Source organism: Amia ocellicauda, chromosome 8 (genome assembly GCF_036373705.1).
Source record: "Amia ocellicauda isolate fAmiCal2 chromosome 8, fAmiCal2.hap1, whole genome shotgun sequence".
In the NCBI taxonomy this organism is placed as follows: domain Eukaryota; kingdom Metazoa; phylum Chordata; class Actinopteri; order Amiiformes; family Amiidae; genus Amia; species Amia ocellicauda.
This window is the reverse complement of record NC_089857.1, coordinates 6,232,452-6,250,539: the sequence shown is the minus strand read 5'-3', so window position 1 is coordinate 6,250,539 and position 18,088 is coordinate 6,232,452. Positions and strand designations below refer to the sequence as shown.

The 18,088-nt window shown below is 39.1% G+C and overlaps 1 protein-coding gene across 3 annotated transcripts in view; it reads left to right on the top strand.

The window, feature by feature from the left end:
* xrcc4 (X-ray repair complementing defective repair in Chinese hamster cells 4) overlaps nt 1-18,088 on the top strand; it is a 119,684-nt gene that overhangs the window by 10,288 nt on the left and 91,308 nt on the right. For all 3 annotated transcript variants that reach the window (XM_066711891.1, XM_066711890.1, XM_066711892.1), the window contains exons 2-3: nt 4,916-5,069; nt 6,533-6,723. In XM_066711891.1, the coding sequence (XP_066567988.1) occupies nt 4,931-5,069; nt 6,533-6,723 (330 nt within the window). In that variant the 5' untranslated portion in view covers nt 4,916-4,930. The remainder of the gene's footprint in view (nt 1-4,915; nt 5,070-6,532; nt 6,724-18,088) is intronic.

The window sequence follows — 18,088 nt, the reverse complement described above, 5'->3', positions numbered from 1 at the left end:
CCGCTTCTTCCTTATCTGCCTCCCAGGACTTGTTTAACCTTCTAAATTTAGGAGGTGACAAAACGTATAGTGAGATTACTTTTTTTGCAACAGCCAATGTTGCTTTTTTTTTTTTTCTTTCTGTTCCTATTCAGTGTCGCAGTGAATGGTGACAGTCAATCTATTCCCACCGCAACACTGTGAGCTGCCAGCGAGCCCTGATTGATAGGGGGTTGGAAGATAACAAGCATGTTGTTCAACCCTGGGTGGGCGTGCACAGCCTCTAGTCCACAGCCAACCCCCCCCACGAGACACGGGAGATCCAAGCTCAGACTGCAGGTGGGAACAATGGAGTCTCCCAAACCATACTTGTAAATCAGTGGCTTTATTGAGAAGCTCCAACAGTCAGGGATTGAGCTGTTTATCTTTAGCACTTTGTCTCTCTGGTGTTAGGCCATTATGATGTTTATTAGGCAGCCAGGGGCAAAAGCAGTAACCTGGCACTTCTGCTTGGAAGGAGCACAACTGTTTTGGCTGGCATAGATGTGCCTACTCACATCTGGGGGCTGCCTTAATGGGGTCAGAAGTGATAGTTTTGTTCAGGCTACTTTCTTTATGGCAGTCTTTAAGAAGCCATTGCAGTTTTATTGTCTGGGGGCCTTGGCTAGCATTTGCCCTTGATTAGATATTCTTGTCTCTCTTCCATTTGCTGCCCATTCCTCAAGATGTGTGCCTGTGGCCTTTTGCCTACTTATTATTTACTGTAAAGCCTTACAAGGAAACAGTTTATAAAATGCCAAACGTATAAATGATTATCTAACATGCATCCATCTTCCTGAGGTATTTTTACTTTGATAGTTTGGGATTAGAAGGGGAGGAAGTCGGCCATTGTAGTGAACTTTATTACACACACACATAGGAAACTTAAAGATTGTTGTGTAGATAGACATATCGGTTTCTGTTTCTCCTTAGCTTGCCTGTTTTGCTGCATTTACGTACTGTTATTTTGGAAGTTATGGAAGAAGGTGCCCTGACTGAGTGAAATAGGCAATGTGTTAAAATAAGTGAACTGATTATCAGTTAAAGATTAGAGGTGACCTCTTCTGTCAGGTTTATGTAACGCTGGTATAAATCTTGCAAATGTAGTTTTCAAGATTTTCTCCTAATCCAGTTTGACAGGCCATAAATCTTTCACAAATAAAATGCAGTTCCACAGTATTTTGTCTGTGTACTATTTTTGTCTAGCTTCCAGAAATACATATTGATGTACGATCCCACGCTTGCTTTTCGTGCACATAATACCCAGTTTGACAAACCCTGACACAAAATGTTTTACAATGCAAGTCAGATCAGCGTCACCCTAATTTGAACACTCATGGGACTGTACTGCTCATGTCTAGAATGTGTCAATATGCATTTAATAATAAACGTTGAATTGCTTTTCATGCATACAGCTTCTTGGCATCTGTGCTTGTACCATGCAAATCAGTGTCACCGCTTTTAACAGCTTTGGTTTTAAAATTTGTTACATTTTTCAAGCAGAAAAAGAGAGAAACACATCTATTCCCAACTATAAGTCACCAATTTAGAAAATGTAATAGGATTACAGGATTGTCTGGGATGCTGTTTGGTTTTGCAGTGCATTGATAAAGCAGCCCCTTGCTTTAATGTGTTCCTGATGAGCGAAGCTTTGCCATGGAGATATCAATGTTAACCATTCAATCGCCTTGTTAGTGTTACGACCCTGCAGTGTTTGCTTTATGCTGAAACTCATGAAGATTGGAAAGTTAAGTTTTTGGCACAAAACAGTTCTTTGCCATATGCAACTGATTTCTGGTTCCTCTAACTTGCTGCTGGTAGGTAGAAATCAGTATAGTCTCACTGAGAGGTATAGAGTCTCCTCTTAAAATAGTTTTTGGGCGAAATGTGTATTTTTTGTAATTCACATTTATACATTTAAATATATACAGCTAGACCCTTTCAGTGAGTTGGAAACCATTCCTGCATGCCACAGTGGCAGCTCCCGGGTGCATATTTGTTTAATTTGGGTATGTGTCTGTCATTACTGAGGGTCATTGTCCTGCTGGCAGATGTTACTGTACCTAATGAATAGCCATCCTCTTTTATGAGGTTAAAGTTTAATCTTTTCCAGAGCATGGACAGTCTGGTTTCATCTATGTGAAGGATGACTGTCATCTGGTCATTTATGCCCTTCATTTTAAATCACCTTTAGTTGTTCCCTGTGCCTTTGGGTAAGGTGACTTTCATTTGATATGCATGTGTAATCCTTGCTCATTTTTATTTGTATGCTCTCTAGGCTACTCATTTGGTGCAGTAGTGGGCGTCATTTCAGTAAACTAAGCCTCGCCTTGGACTAGCCTATTTGATGATTAGGCTATGAAAACGAACTTGTCTAAATATATCCACTGCAACGTAAACATAAAGAATTGTATACAATGTCAGATCAAAGATAAATGGATTATATCTATAGAGAGACTCAGCAGAGATATATTGAGACACGTACTCTAAATGTCTGTCGTTTCCTCTACCTGCTTGATATTTGGTCATGTGTTGACTTTTCTTTCTGAGGTCTATTTCATGATTTCAACAGGAAACGGGTTTCCAACACAGTAGAAAGTACAAACATCTAATTGTGTTTTTAAAACAATATCAAAAAGTGGTGATGCAAGAGCAGTTGGAGAATTGACTTTCTGTCATTTTTTCTCACTGGGGTTTACTCCTGCAGTGGCTTGCTGCATCCCAATGTAGCTGGACTTGAAGATACCATGATTGATAATGCAGAACGCAGCTGCAGTTTTCAGCAGAAGGGGATTGGTCCCGGTGAAAGATGTTTAGGTCTGGATCATGTCTTAAGTACAGTGTAGAAGCACCTGGGCTCTTGTTAATCTTGAGAGTGATGACAAATTCCTGTAATACAGACTACCACTGCAAAAAGAATGAGTGTCGCTTTCCCTCTACAAGCAAGAGTGGGAGGGTAAAGTATACAAGTATTTCTTGTGAGATGCAGAGGACACAAGTACAAGTACATCCGTCTAAAATACCAAATCCAATAGAACATTTATATGTGACAAACTGTCATTTTCTATAGTGATGTAGCTAAAATATTAAAGAGTGGCCACAGGTTACAGTGCAAGTCATATGGGGACTGGAAAAGCCCATTGCAGCGATCGTTAGGATACATTAAAGCAGATCATGTGTATATTTTTATTCCTCTAAAGTTTTCAGCAGTTTTCCGCTTTACATTTTCCTCTCTATGCTTGTTTAAAGACGAGAAATGCAATTCAGTTCTCTCGTGAGTAAGAATGTCTGGCAGAGACAGTGCAGTGATAGATTTTCTGTTAAAAGTGGAAAAAGACAAAACAAACTCCCAATGTTACACAATCAGAGTAACATTTACACGGTTTATACTCTGGGCAGGATTATCATGCTGAAAGATATGTGATACTTTTACAACTTCATCGTGTTGTGGTATTATTGAAGTACAGGTGTGGACATAGCATGGTCTTGTTATTTCTTCTTAGCATGGCCTTTCTCTACCCCATTATAACTACTAAGTCACCCTCAAGTACTGGTTTGGTATACAGAGTCCCGACTCACGTGGGAATTGGACAGTGAAGGAAGTGTGCTGATGAATGCGACAGCACTGTTTAAACTAGCAATTGTAACAGCTCTTTTATTTTCTCTTTGTATGTATTAGGCTTAAGTGCTTAATAAACGACTCATTTCCACTGAAAACACACACACATCATAGGCTGTCTGCAAGCAATACACTGCACTCCATGGGTTAAAATTGTTAATAACTATAATAGTAATACAAGAAGATGGGGAAAACACACAGGCTTACTGTAATGTAGGCCTACATGTCATTTAACACTGTGGCTGGTATCCCAGTTTATTTCGCTGCCAAACCTATTGGGTCTGCCTCGTGGTTACATATACGTTTGAGATATGCTGCAAGGGGTATTTTATTGCAGCACCATGCTGTGTCTTGGTGTATTTTACAGTAGTAGATGTATGTAGGATGACCATGTTTATATACACCTGTCAGTCTTATCAAATTGTGCTACTACTACTGTCACTGTTAACTGTCACTTAACAGTCAGTCAAGTCTCCCATCGTAAACTACAGAGGTCTCTTCTGCTGATGGCGTTTTATCATGGGTCTTTACCTAACTCAGTTGTGCAGAAGTCAGTAGTCGTGGGCCGTCAAGCTGCAGCGTTGTTGGGATTTACAATTCTGTGGAGGTTTGTGGTTAGTAAGTATGCGTGACCATTGTAAAAGGCTCAGACTGCAATTAAAAGCATGAGAACCTAAAGGAAAATAGTTGGATGATGAAGTTTCCTCTGGGTGTTTCCATGAAATATTTTTTTGTTATGAAAAACAAAAGGAAAAGAATACAACAACAAAATATTATGGGTTTGTATAGCTTAACAACACCGACTCAAATGACTAACTGTATTCTATGTCTTATTTTGTAATTAAATTGAACCTTTCATGTGGTTTTGAGCACTACTAGCTTTTAGCTTCTATAGCTTTGTAGAACATTATTAATTTATTTTTTTAGTGATTTTTGATGATTGCATGAGTTCACAAGATCTTAACAACACTGTTGTGGAAGAGAGTACAACAATTTGGGTCCCTGCTTTTCATTTTTAACAATGTTTCCTCGGCAACAGATTAACTATTGGAAATCACCCCTTTGACTGCTAAAGCAGGACACGTAGTCAAATCACTGGCAAATAAGTGCTACTAATGCCTAATTCCGATATGATTACAATTGTTGCCAATTCATTTGAACATTGTTGAAATAACCATGTGACTTCACGAACAGGCCAACACAAATCAAGGGCCTTGTGTTGTAGCAGCAGTTGTTCATCCTAGAATGAATGTGATGGATTTCCTTGGTGTACCGCAGGGTTCCTGTGCAGAAATGGGTACCAGTGTGCGACAAATCAACATTTCTTCTCAACCAAGCCAAAGCTTCTTCCTGCGTGTAAACTGGGCGGAAGATGTTGGGTCTGGTTTTACCGTTGTCCTTTCCGATGGACTATCCGCCTGGAGTGGTGAAGGTAAGAAGAAAGCAGTTGTCCTTTTCCATTTCTTCAGACTCCCTATCCTGTGATGGAATGGGTAAATGTATTGGGTCCCTGAAGCACAATTCCAAAGCTGTTTTTAACGTTAATCTTTCCATGCCAAGAAAATGTCGATTAGACGTCCTGAGTACTCACTGTTGTTTGTTTTTCATGTTTCATTACCCTCTGCTGCTGGTGCATCATCTGGTAAAACAGTATGCTGAAAAAGGGTTAACCTCATGGAGTTGCGAGACTGGTGTTATCATTTTCAATAGTTTAATGTCCTGCTACTGGAGCTCAGTTTAACCTTCTTGTTAAATCAACATGTCATCTGAGAAAAAGGACCTGGGTGAATGGGGTCTACGTGCAGAATGAGAGAATGTTGTACATTGAGCAAATTCGCACTTGTTGAAGAACAAATATCAGTGGGGAAAAAAGGTGATATATCCATGCTTTCCATGCACATTATTTGAAATATCATCATATACTTTCATTCTATAATTTATCCTGCTACATAAGAAAATATATATACCTCCCCCTTAAAACAAAACGAAATTCAATCAAGGACACAATTGTTCCTGTTCCTGTTTCTTGCTGTATGCAAGAAACGTAAAACAGATCTTAGAAATACTAAATAGCATTTGACAGTATGCACACTTCTGTTAGTGACACACACCTGTATGTTTTACAGAAAGGGCAATGCAACACATAGAAGAAACGTGATTAGCAGTGCTTTTTCCCAATCAAGATGATTCATAGGTGCAGGAGGGTGCATGTACAAGGCACCTGCAACCGAAGGTCTCGGACGATATATTTTATCTGAATGACAGCCCTCCTCGAAACATTGCAGTCTTTGATTGAATTGCAATAAAGCGCACCTGTTGATACATGATGGGGGATCTGGTGATAGCTGGCGGTGACTGAAACTCTCAGTCTGGCCTCTTGGTCCAATCACTCTTGATGCTAATGTAATACGGTATGTGAACAGCTGTACCTGACTGATTGATTCTGCAGGATGTAATACTTGGGTACTAATATTCACTGGAACAAGAACTGCCTATGTACGTTCCCTAATGCAACCTGAATACTCTCGTGTATTGTATAATGAAAAGAGACATCGGTAAAGCTGAAATATATTTAGGCTGAATGAACTATTACTGGCTAAACCGAAGGCTGATCTTCTGTTTTTTTGGAATTGTCACAGTACATTAGATATGCTTTGTGTTCTATGAATTGATTTGTAATAGGTAGGGGAATTTAGTGATATTGTAATAAAAACACTTTTGAAATTCTCTGACCGAGAACTTTGAGAACGAATTAAACCTTTTAAGACTCCAACGACTGAAGGACCTAAGTGTATGTTGGTTCTCATGTTGTCTGTATGACGTGTGACCTGCTCATGTTATAACAAGTGTTCTTCTACCCAATGTGGTGCTTACAACATCTTTATTTCTATATAGTGTCTGAAGAGGACATCTCCAGAGAAGCTGAGGAGATGGAAATGAGGAGAGAGAAGTACTTGGAGGACCTCCGCCAGGCTCTCACTGATGGAGGAAAGGAACCTTCTCGGTACAGTTTTGATCTGTCCGAAGATGGCGTGGATGGCAGTGCCCTTCATTTGTCTTATGAAAAAGTGCAGAAAGACATCTCGGCAAGTACTAGTGTTTACTATCATTTTTACGATTAAATTTTGGGAAGCTTCGGTGGTTGTTGTTATATTCCTGGATGATTAAACTCCTGAACTGAACATTAAAGTGTTTATATGCACTTGGACACTTTCTTGTACTTGTCTTCAGACTGTGGTCTTGTGGTAACGTATAGAAGCACGTGTAGATTAAATACCTATTCGAGTGCAAGTTCTAAAAAGGTTTTATCTCAAGACAAAGAGCAGAATACACCGAACAGAGAGGTGCAGTGGGTTAAATGAAATGCCAGAGAGTAATTGAGACTGTAATGTTCGAATGCTCTTGGGCATATGGGCACATATAAAACTCAAAGAACTTGGCTGACAGAGGGAGTATAAAGTCTCATCTCCATTGAGCAATAACACGAATGTCAAAAGCACTCTGTACAATAGCTAGCACAGATATCCTCGTGAAAGATTTGCTGTGTGATCCTATGGTCTTCCAGAATTTGTAAAGAATTGTTCAAATTGTGTATATCATTAATTTGAATGAAGAATTAATCAAGAGATAACAGTATAAAGTGACACTAAATTGCTGAGGCATGCCTTTACAAAATGTAAACAGATCTACGGTTTTTGTTTTTCATGTGCTGAGAGCAAATCATAATCCTGAAAAGGCATATTTTGTAATCTGATTGTCCTCTAATTTGCTGTTTCCAAGGTCTTGTGCAACCTTAAAGTGAACACAATAGTTCTCTGTTATCCTTTCATACCCCTTAAAGGATTTGTTTTAATATCAACACAACAATGTTATGAATAGTAATAATAATAAAAAATTATATATTTGAAACCCATTTTCTGAGAAATGTAAATGTAGGCTTTTTAGATTGAGAAACCGGGCCCATAATTCTTCACAAAAAACAAACAAAAAAATGTTAATACATAATTTTAGTTATGCATTGTTATTAACCACTTCCAACATGTTTTTTTTTCTGAAATTTAAGTTGGTTCTGGAGATATCAAAAATGTGCAGATCTATTAAGAATGGAAAGTCTAAACACAATGTTTATACAAGGTTATTTTAAGGCAGAATAGTTTCGCCAGAATGATGTCTCGTGTCAAAGCCTGTTCCCTCAAGGATATTTAAGATACAGCCAAGAAATAAATCAAGAATGTTGTTCCCCCTGTCCCATGCTTTTAATTGTTTTATGAGACTGCGCTCCATTCAGTACCATTGTCAGCAATGGTCTTGCAAGCATGTCTTTTGCTTTGTGTCTGATCTTTTGGCACCAAATACGCTCGGAATTGGCATTGAGTTTTCATTAAATGTTCTTTGAGCGCAAATCAATTTACAGTACTTGTATCGGAACAAAGAGTGTTTTGTGCAGCTTTAACCATATGTTGTGTGTGTGTACATTTACTTAAGGGCACGGGCCAATATTCAGAACTCATGCATAAATGGTTATGGTTGATAGATTTGGTCTGTTGCACCGCTTCTGTACTCCACAACCATTTTCTACTCATGATGAATAAAGAAAGGATTCATTTTTTAAATGTCTCTGACAGGGAGTCCACACATGGTTTTTCCATGTTATTGCATCACCTCTCGGTGCGTAGTTTTCTAAAAAATATGTATTTGAGACCTAATTTGCTCCTTTTCTGTGTTCTCCAACTGATCAATAAACTCCACATAAAATAAGAGTAGCTCATAATCTACGAGCGTCATTACATTTTAGTGTTATTATTAAAGTGCTGCTTTGCCATATTGTTTTTCCAAAAGCCTATTCACCCAGATGCTTACAATAAAGGGGGGAGATGCTTACAATAAAGGGGGGAAAAACAACACATATGATGTAGTTCCTAATATTGTATACAGTCCCCAAGAGAGCCTTGTTCCTTCACTTATGAATGCGGACATTATTAGGTTAGTCAAAACACTGAATCGCATGTAACCCCTTTGCCATGTTATCAAGATATAACAAAACATGAGCCCTGCAATGGCTGACTGGAATGGCTCTAAACCCTATCTGTGTGGTCCAAGGATGTAAAGTCTAGGAGTGCTCTTGTCTGTGCTCAGGGTTCATGACTGTGTAATTAAAATACAGTTTGTGTAACCCTGGCATGTTTGTGTTAAAATTAATCTTCTGAATTACACATAGACCGTGCTTTGTGCTTTTGAGGCATGGCACCCTAGCATAAATCCTGCGATGAAGCGTCTCATCCTCTTTAGCCAGAGTCATTTGAAGTGCAGGTCCTCGCAGAAGAAGCGCTGAGTTGTGGTCAGACGCCGTCGGTATTATATTTGATAGCTAAAGAGGGGAGTTCCTGAGCCTGGTAATGGAGCAGCTTCATCTCATGTGAAGCAGAACTAAGCCCACCTGTTTCTAGTAAGACCTGAGTTTTAAACATTTGAACCGGTGATGACTTGTATATAACTACTATATAGAATATTATATTGCTGTGCATCTGATATCCTTGGATAATAAGTTGTGAAGAGATGTAGTTTACAGGACATATAGGAAGAATACAAATTTAATTTTCTTTTTTATTCTGGGTTTACTGGTGATGGAGTGAAAGGTGTAAAGATTTGACACATTTGCATTGTTCAGTAAAGGCAGGAGTAGATCCTCTTTCAACTTACAGCTCACCAGAAAAGTGCAGGTGAGAAAACAATAGCCTTTTTACAATTCAGTAGTGTCTGGACTTTGACATTTGTGCTGTGCTGCACACACTGAGCGTTTTTTAAGCTCTCTGAGATCTGTTATTCACCTGTCACTGTCAGCATGCTGTAATGAAGTCATTACAGTGAGTAGATGAGTATACGTTCGTACTTGTTAAATAGGTACTGGCAGCACATGTTCATTAAGTACTGTGGGCTGGATTCAATCACAAATCTGGTCCAGCCCCTTATAGCACACTACAAACATGAAATTGATAGCACTTATATTTAAGAGTAGAAAGAAGCATCTGCCAAGAAGTGAAGCACATTTGTAGTTTTCTATTAGCAGGTGGCTCAATCTCATGTTTGAATCTGGCCTTGTTTTAGCACGAGTCCACAGTGTATAGGACCCCTCACAGGTCTGAGAGAGTCCATCTGGCCCGAATTAATAAACCCCCTGCACCTGCAGTCAATGTTCAATAAACCTGTGCGCTATAATGGTACCAACAGCAGGTGACGTCTATTTCTCATTAATTAATAACCGCGACATGCATTATCATATAATCTCGGGCCCCCGCATTTAACAGTCGTCTATTGAGCACTTTTGACCATCAGCCTTTTTTGTGACACTGAACATTGTTACCTGCTCCTGTAGCAATTAGACTGTAAACGTATCCACCAGAATAGAGTACTGTTTGGGTAGCAAAGGGTCAGCAGATCGCTGTAAAGGGGCGTATAAAATGGCAATAGCCTTAGAAGGCTTTGCACACAGTGAGGACCGCATGTGTCCGTGGCAGCTGCGGAGGCCAGCCTGGGCCACCCACCGTGTGACCAGTGAGGGCTTTACCAAAGAAAGGGTGAAGCTACACCTAAACAAACAGTCCCAGAGTCTCTTTCTTCCATTTAAGTAGGTAAGGCACTCTATATGCCCCCCCCACCCCTCCCCATCCATCAATAAACTTTTTTGTTTTTCTTAGCCAGAAGAATAAAGCGAGGATGACACACTGTTAAGGGCCTGTCACTGCTTCGGTGGAAAGGAAATAATCAATCTGTAATCTGGGGATTAAGATGCCTTCATAGTCTTCCCAGCTCCACATTTCCACTGTCATAGCCATTTAAGCCTCACTTTCTTTTAGAGATTGGCGGTGAAGTGCAGTTGGTCGCCCCTTTGACTATCCCCAGCTGTTCCGCCAGGCAGTTTCGGAGATTACCCATCTTTAAATGGCAATGAGGTCAGGGCAGATGTTCCTGCCGCCAGTTCACCTGATTGTAATTGAAGCATCGGGAACGTTTATCTCTCTGCTGTCTCTCACTGCAGCAGTTCGTGTCCAGGATAGTGTTTCAAATTCAATTTCGTTTGATATGTTCTGGATTTACTCATTCTCTTCACCCTTTGGGACGTCCAGCTCAATGCCCTCACTGCGACATGACGCTGGGCAGCAGTCATCGAATGCAAGAGGCAACTTGGATACATTTTGTCTTCATTACATAAGCAGAGGGATTTAGCCATAGCTGATTGAGCTTGACTTTGGCAAACTTCTATCTGGCACACCAGCAGGGGATTTTGTTTAAAAAAATGAGACAGATACTCCTGAAACAATTTTCTTTTGTTTCCTTTCCTCTTTCACATGCCAATGTTTATGCAGCATATGAGTAACTAGGTGTTGGTAAGACTAAATCTATCCATGTCCTGACAAAATAAATATTCACGTACAATATCATTGCTTGGGTGTATATAAGAAGCTTACAAACTCCAAAAGTTCATGCTGGATTAATATTTTTCTCTTTCATAAAATAATATCATGGAATTTCAATCTGTCTGGGTAGGAATAGTCGAATTTTCGGCAGGAAAGCGTAGGCCTGGCTGGGAGCCAAAACCTTCACCACTGCTATCACGGCAATAGGCGGCAGTGGGACCACCCTGCTCTGGGATGAGATAGTAATTGAGATCCCAGGACTCTAAACACTAAGGCTGAATTGGGTATTGTCTTGTGTTTGTATAAAATTACTCTTGTATTACGGACTGCTTGAGACCTAACCACAATCACTTTACTGTATGTGACACTTAGAGCAACATCAGTTTCACAGCATAGTGTATAATTTCTGTTTCCCCAGAAAATCAAACCCAGATCCTCTGTCTATTAGGCCAGGTCGTGTGTTTTTGTGATCACTGAATCATTGTCTGATACTGTGTTTTTGGTATTTATTCTTCATGAAAATGACAGACATTTTACATTTAAGCTAAATCTTTTGCTGAATTTAGGGTTATATTTTGGTGTAGGCTAGAATTAGTCTTATGTATGTCTCTAAAATCAGAACCATAGATCAGTGTATTCTTAATGTAAATGTTTATGAAATATATCAGCATAGTTTAAAATATATTTGTATTGTTTGTACACTTGCAACTGAGAGAGAACTATTATGACATACCTTTCTCTCAGAGCTTATAAAAAATGTATTTCTTTGGATGGAGTTCATCTCACAAGGGGTCTTATCTGTATGACATAAGCCTGGTTTGGAAAATTATTGTATGTTTCTCCACATCTACTAATGTAAGTTATAGACCTACTATTTGAATAGGCACTCAGTCAGTAGCCAAGAACACCATGTATCACGGACACCTGTAAGCAAGACAAATATTTTTTCCATTTGCAGTTGCCTGTCAGGACTGGGTCTGGATTTCCTCAGTCTTCTGCTGGAAATGGACCTTTGGAATATATTTTAATTATCAGAAGAGGACTGAATGGAAACTGCAGCCATCACTGAGATATGTAATGCTCTTGTAAAGCACTGCTTTTTCCACCTCAGCTCAGACAAGCTAGTTGTAAAAGACAGCGTGTTGAATACGTTAACCTGTGCAGCTGTCTTATGCCATGACATGGTCATTTTTTTTCTGTGGTGGGGGAAGATGGCAGAATTGTCACTTAACGATCTCAGCTGAAGTGTCTGTTTTTTATGTAGGCTTATTGAAATACAGTAGTAAAGACTCTACAGTGGTGATACCTGAATTGTTTTCCAGTTTCAGAACCTTGGCAAATAAACTGAGGGAATGTGGTTTGATCTGATGAAAGGGAATTTATCAGTCTTAGAATGTGAAATCTTAGAAATGACACCCAACAATTCTTAACATCTTTTCTGTTTCTGTTTGGTGAAGAATGTGATGGAGACTAATCAGATCCTTATCTGCTTGACTTTAGCCCTGAGAAACAGTGAAAGCAAATAGGGAGGTGTCCTGTTCTTCACTTGAGATTTGTGTTTTGTGTTTCAAAGTGAGCAAGTCAACAATCCCAGCTACACTGCTTTTTTCGGAAAACCTTTAACAAACTTTTTTATCTAGCTGGGGGAGGGGAAAACCTCCCCAAACAAACAAGAAAAAGAAGCATACAAGAAAACGCATTTGTTTTTTTGAAAAAAAAAATAAAAAATCAAGGAATGCAACTAGCATCAATAAAGGAAATACTTGGCAAATTGAAATTCACCACAATGTTACATTGTTACTTTTCACCACAGCTGCAATTCATTCTTTAAGTATTTGGTCGACTTAAAAGGTATTGGAGGTCTGACGGCTTTCCACAGAAGGGGATTTAATAAATCTCTTGACAGTCTGTAGTTTGGCATTAAACAAGTGATGACAGAGCAAATCATGCAACATAGTGCATGGGAAATAAACCACACTTAAAAGCTGAAAGTTGTTTTGTATGTGTTGAAAAATAAACTAGGTGTTTGCCATGCATACATCAAAATCCAATGAAAAAATGCTTTTTCATCAATTGTCCCTGCCACATATTTCCTGACTTTTTTTCTTCTTCCAAAATTAACAAAGAGTCTTACTATTCTATAATGTTTGCATAGTTTTTTGTTTAAAGTCTTCTTAAAAAACATAATATTTTTTTAGAATACACTCGGAGAAACAAATGATCAGATATAAGACATTCAAAATGTATGCATATATGTGGTTTTATTAAGGTTATATTTAATATACAAGTTGACTTCAGAACAAAATGCAGGCATCGGTTTTGTTTTCTCAGGTGAATGTGTTCGGGCTGGCATGCGCAAGCTGTTTGGTGGACATAAATACAGTACATTTGAACAGATCTATGATTGTTTTGTGTTGAAATAAAACATGATGCAAATTAATATGGTTTTTAATTAAAGCAACATAATTATGTGAAACAAGGTATCTAAGGTCTTGCAGGGTGTTTATTCAGTTTTGCAGAACTATATATTCTTTATTTCTTAAGCGATATTTGAATTAGTTTAGTTTTGCTAACATCCACTGATGTTTACTTTGAGTTTAATTGAGTTGCTAAAACACAGCCATTGCTATCTTCGTTTGCTGAAATGGATGTGTATGTTCAAACACTGTGGACATAAAAGCACTTTTAGTTCAGAAAAAACGATCCATTTATAAATGTAGACATTTAACTTCCAGGTAATGCTAACCATACTCTCAGAAAACATTGAAAGCATAATGAAATTAATTTGAAAATGGCCCCGGGTACATTGCTGTTTATATTCAGGTTCATGTTCAACTCTGGAGGTAAGAGACTTGAATATGAGAACTGTTTATTAGCACGAATGTGTTCCACCTAAGTGTGTGTGTGTGTGTGTGTGTGTGTGTGTGTGTGTGTGTGTGTGTGTATATATATATATATATATATATATATATATATATATATATATATATATATATATATATATATACACTCACCTAAAGGATTATTAGGAACACCATACTAATACTGTGTTTGACCCCCTTTCGCCTTGAGAACTGCCTTAATTCTACGTGGCATTGATTCAACAAGGTGCTGAAAGCATTCTTTAGAAATGTTGGCCCATATTGATAGGATAGCATCTTGCAGTTGATGGAGATTTGTGGGATGCACATCCAGGGCACGAAGCTCCCGTTCCACCACATCCCAAAGATGCTCTATTGGGTTGAGATCTGGTGACTGTGGGGGCCAGTTTAGTACAGTGAACTCATTGTCATGTTCAAGAAACCAATTTGAAATGATTCGACCTTTGTGACATGGTGCAATATCCTGCTGGAAGTAGCCATCAGAGGATGGGTACATGGTGGTCATAAAGGGATGGACATGGTCAGAAACAATGCTCAGGTAGGCCGTGGCATTTAAACGATGCCCAATTGGCACTAAGGGGCCTAAAGTGTGCCAAGAAAACATCCCCCACACCATTACACCACCACCACCAGCCTGCACAGTGGTAACAAGGCATGATGGATCCATGTTCTCATTCTGTTTACGCCAAATTCTGACTCTACCATCTGAATGTCTCAACAGAAATCGAGACTCATCAGAGCAGGCAACATTTTTCCAGTCTTCAACTGTCCAATTTTGGTGAGCTTGTGCAAATTGTAGCCTCTTTTTCCTATTTGTAGTGGAGATGAGTGGTACCCGGTGGGGTCTTCTGCTGTTGTAGCCCATCCACCTCAAGGTTGTACGTGTTGTGGCTTCACAAATGCTTTGCTGCATACCTCGGTTGTAACGAGTGGTTATTTCAGTCAAAGTTGCTCTTCTATCAGCTTGAATCAGTCGGCCCATTCTCCTCTGACCTCTAGCATCAACAAGGCATTTTCGCCCACAGGACTGCCGCATACTGGATGTTTTTCCCTTTTCACACCATTCTTTGTAAACCCTAGAAATGGTTGTGCGTGAAAATCCCAGTAACTGAGCAGATTGTGAAATACTCAGACCGGCCCGTCTGGCACCAACAACCATGCCACGCTCAAAATTGCTTAAATCACCTTTCTATCCCATTCAGACATTCAGTTTGGAGTTCAGGAGATTGTCTTGACCAGGACCACACCCCTAAATGCATTGAAGCAACTGCCATGTGATTGGTTGGTTAGATAATTGCATTAATGAGAAATTGAACAGGTGTTCCTAATAATCCTTTAGGTGAGTGTATATATATATATATATATATATATATATGTGAGGTAAAAGAGTACACCTAATATTTATGGTACATACATAAACATTCTAAGCTATACTTTGTTCTTTAAATTACATGCTTTTAAAGCTCATATGAGAGTTTTTGCCCCAGACGTTCATTTCTTTCCACTGTACACATGTTTGTAAAGTACAGAAAAACCTTGCCGTAAGAGGACATGTGGCTCCAGAGAGCAATTGCGGCCTTGTACAATGAAAGAAATTAAAAAAAAATTAAAATGTGACTGTTATTTTATGTATCCCTAAGGACCATCATTTTCCAAATTAGGTAACAAACTGAATATGTAATAGTTACCTGTGTCCGCTCAAACAAATTACTTCATCAAGTGGTTTTCCTAGGTCATGTTAACATCAAAGTTTGTTGGCTTCTTATACTTGTATTATTAATTTAAATATTGTATTTATTTTAATTCAATATATATTTGCAAGTCAAAGAGGTTAGAGGCCGATTCTTAATCAATTAATATTTTCACTGTTGCCTACTAGGGCATAATAGGTGGGTTTTGCAGCAGTTATCGTTCGGTCTGGTCCAAACATCCACTCTGACAGTGCCAAGGTGTGAAATCTGCATGCGGCAGGTGTGCAAAGTGACGCGTCACATTGCCCACGTGCCACCTGCGGATTTCACACCTTGGCTCCTGCCCATAGGCCTGCCACTGTGTGACGGCTCCACCTCCTCTGATACGTGCTCCTGTTCAGCATGAGTCTGGGGGTGTGCCTTTTTCAATCCCAGCCATCACCTCCTCCCCTGAACCGCGAGGAGCCCCGGTGCTAGTGGTTTATTACCCGTGTCGTTTATGCAGCTGAGAACACAACCAGATTGTTTTTCTTCAGGTTTTTTTCTTTGCATCAACACATTTTGTATGTCTCTTGCGCACCCTCCCAGACCTCCTCTCTCTTTCCTCTGTCATAGGAGACTCCAGTCTTACTTGTACAGCTGGGGCAAAGTCACCCTGTACAGTTGTCATTGATTCTTATTTCTTTTTAATTATTTCACCCCCTTCTTGCAAAAACTCCCTTGTCTGCGACATCCAGCATCACATTTGGTGTTATTCTTCTCTCCTTCACAACAACGGAGGAGATTAATGCACAGTGAAGATTGTTACAATTAAATAATCCCAAATTCAAAAAGCGATCACAGTGCATTCCCAAATTTGCATCACTTGAATCATCTCACTTGCCTAGGCTGGTGTGTATGTATAAGACTAATGTAAATTAGTAATGTAACACCAGCCACCTGTGACATTGCCCCCTACGAAAAAAGAAAAAACTTGTGTGTGATGTCACCTTAGCAGTCATAATTATTACTTGTCATTATAATTGCTTATCAAGTTTTCTTCAAACAGTATAAAAGACCAAGGTACAAATTTGATTTGTTTATATGTTAACAGAAACTCAATTTCCGCTAACAAAATCTTGCAAAGTCATCTTATTAGTTATCTTTTTAATAATTTTTTAAATGAATATTGTTTTTACACAGGGCTGAGTTTGTACTATGTAAAGGAAAAAATAAAATCACAATATTATTATTATTTTTGGGTAAGATGTTAACACTAAAGCACCACTGCTGACTTCATTTGCCACGGAGAATACAAAGATTTGTAGTTTTTCTGCTGCTTCCACTAAACCCTGACAGAGCTACATTCCAGAGTTTGACATCTGCCATTATTTGGTTATAAGTTTAAAATATTGCTTATAGCCTGTACATCTTACCTTTACACTATAGCAACACGTAAAGACACATCAAAACATAGTTTTAGGAATTTAGTGCATGTTCCCCTTTAAATGTGATCAGTTGCAGACTGTATGTTTATAACAGAATCATTATTAAGACATTTCCCCTCCTATCTAGGAATCTCATCTACTCACTACAGCAATCCCGGTGTGCTCAAATACATATGACACATTTTAGAGGGAAAAACCTAAAAAACACTCAAGTTCAATAATAACATCACATAATTTGAGTTGAAAAGCAGCTGTGAAAGCGATCTTCGTTTCCTCACAGACAATGAGAAGTGGCTTCTGGAATCTGAATATTAACCGCCCCTCCCGTGAGTGTTTAGCTTTCTGATGCCAGAACCGCCCACCATTTGAATGTAAATCCCTCCAGTTTGGGTAATTGGGCTATTTTTGTCTGCCGATTGACTTGGAGATGGTTCTCTTTGATAGAATAATGTTTTGCTTGGGACAGTCTCCCGACGCCTGGCAGTGGCTCTCTGAAAACACGTCTACATGAAAATCTGTCAGTGTGTCTCCTGAAACGCAAACACTTTTGCTGTAGCCAAAGGAATATATATAGTGTGTGTGTGTGTGTGTGTGTGTGTGTGTGTCTTTTCTTAGTCATTCCCACCTCAGTGAAAACTCTTTCTTACACTTCCCAAAATAAAATTGCATCTGCATCATCCATCCAGTTGTAACAGTTTGTGGGATTGTGCAGTTACAGATATAGCATTTTGCTGCACCTCTTTGGGTTTCTTTCCATGAAGCCAGCTTGTAGTTTGAATCACCGCCTGCCTATTCCTCTAACTTCATTCAGTTAGGTAAGACTCTCCAACTTGCTGATGGGGAATAATAATCCAGGCGTCCAAAATAAATATAATTAACACTTAGTTTATGTCAAATATGGTCCTGTTACAGCAGAACCAACTGAACAACGGACACGAGGCCTGCAGTGACGTCGGGAAGGCTGTCGTTGATTGACAGATGGCACATTGAACCTGTCCGTCTTCCCAGTCCGGGCACCGTTACAATAGTTAGACAT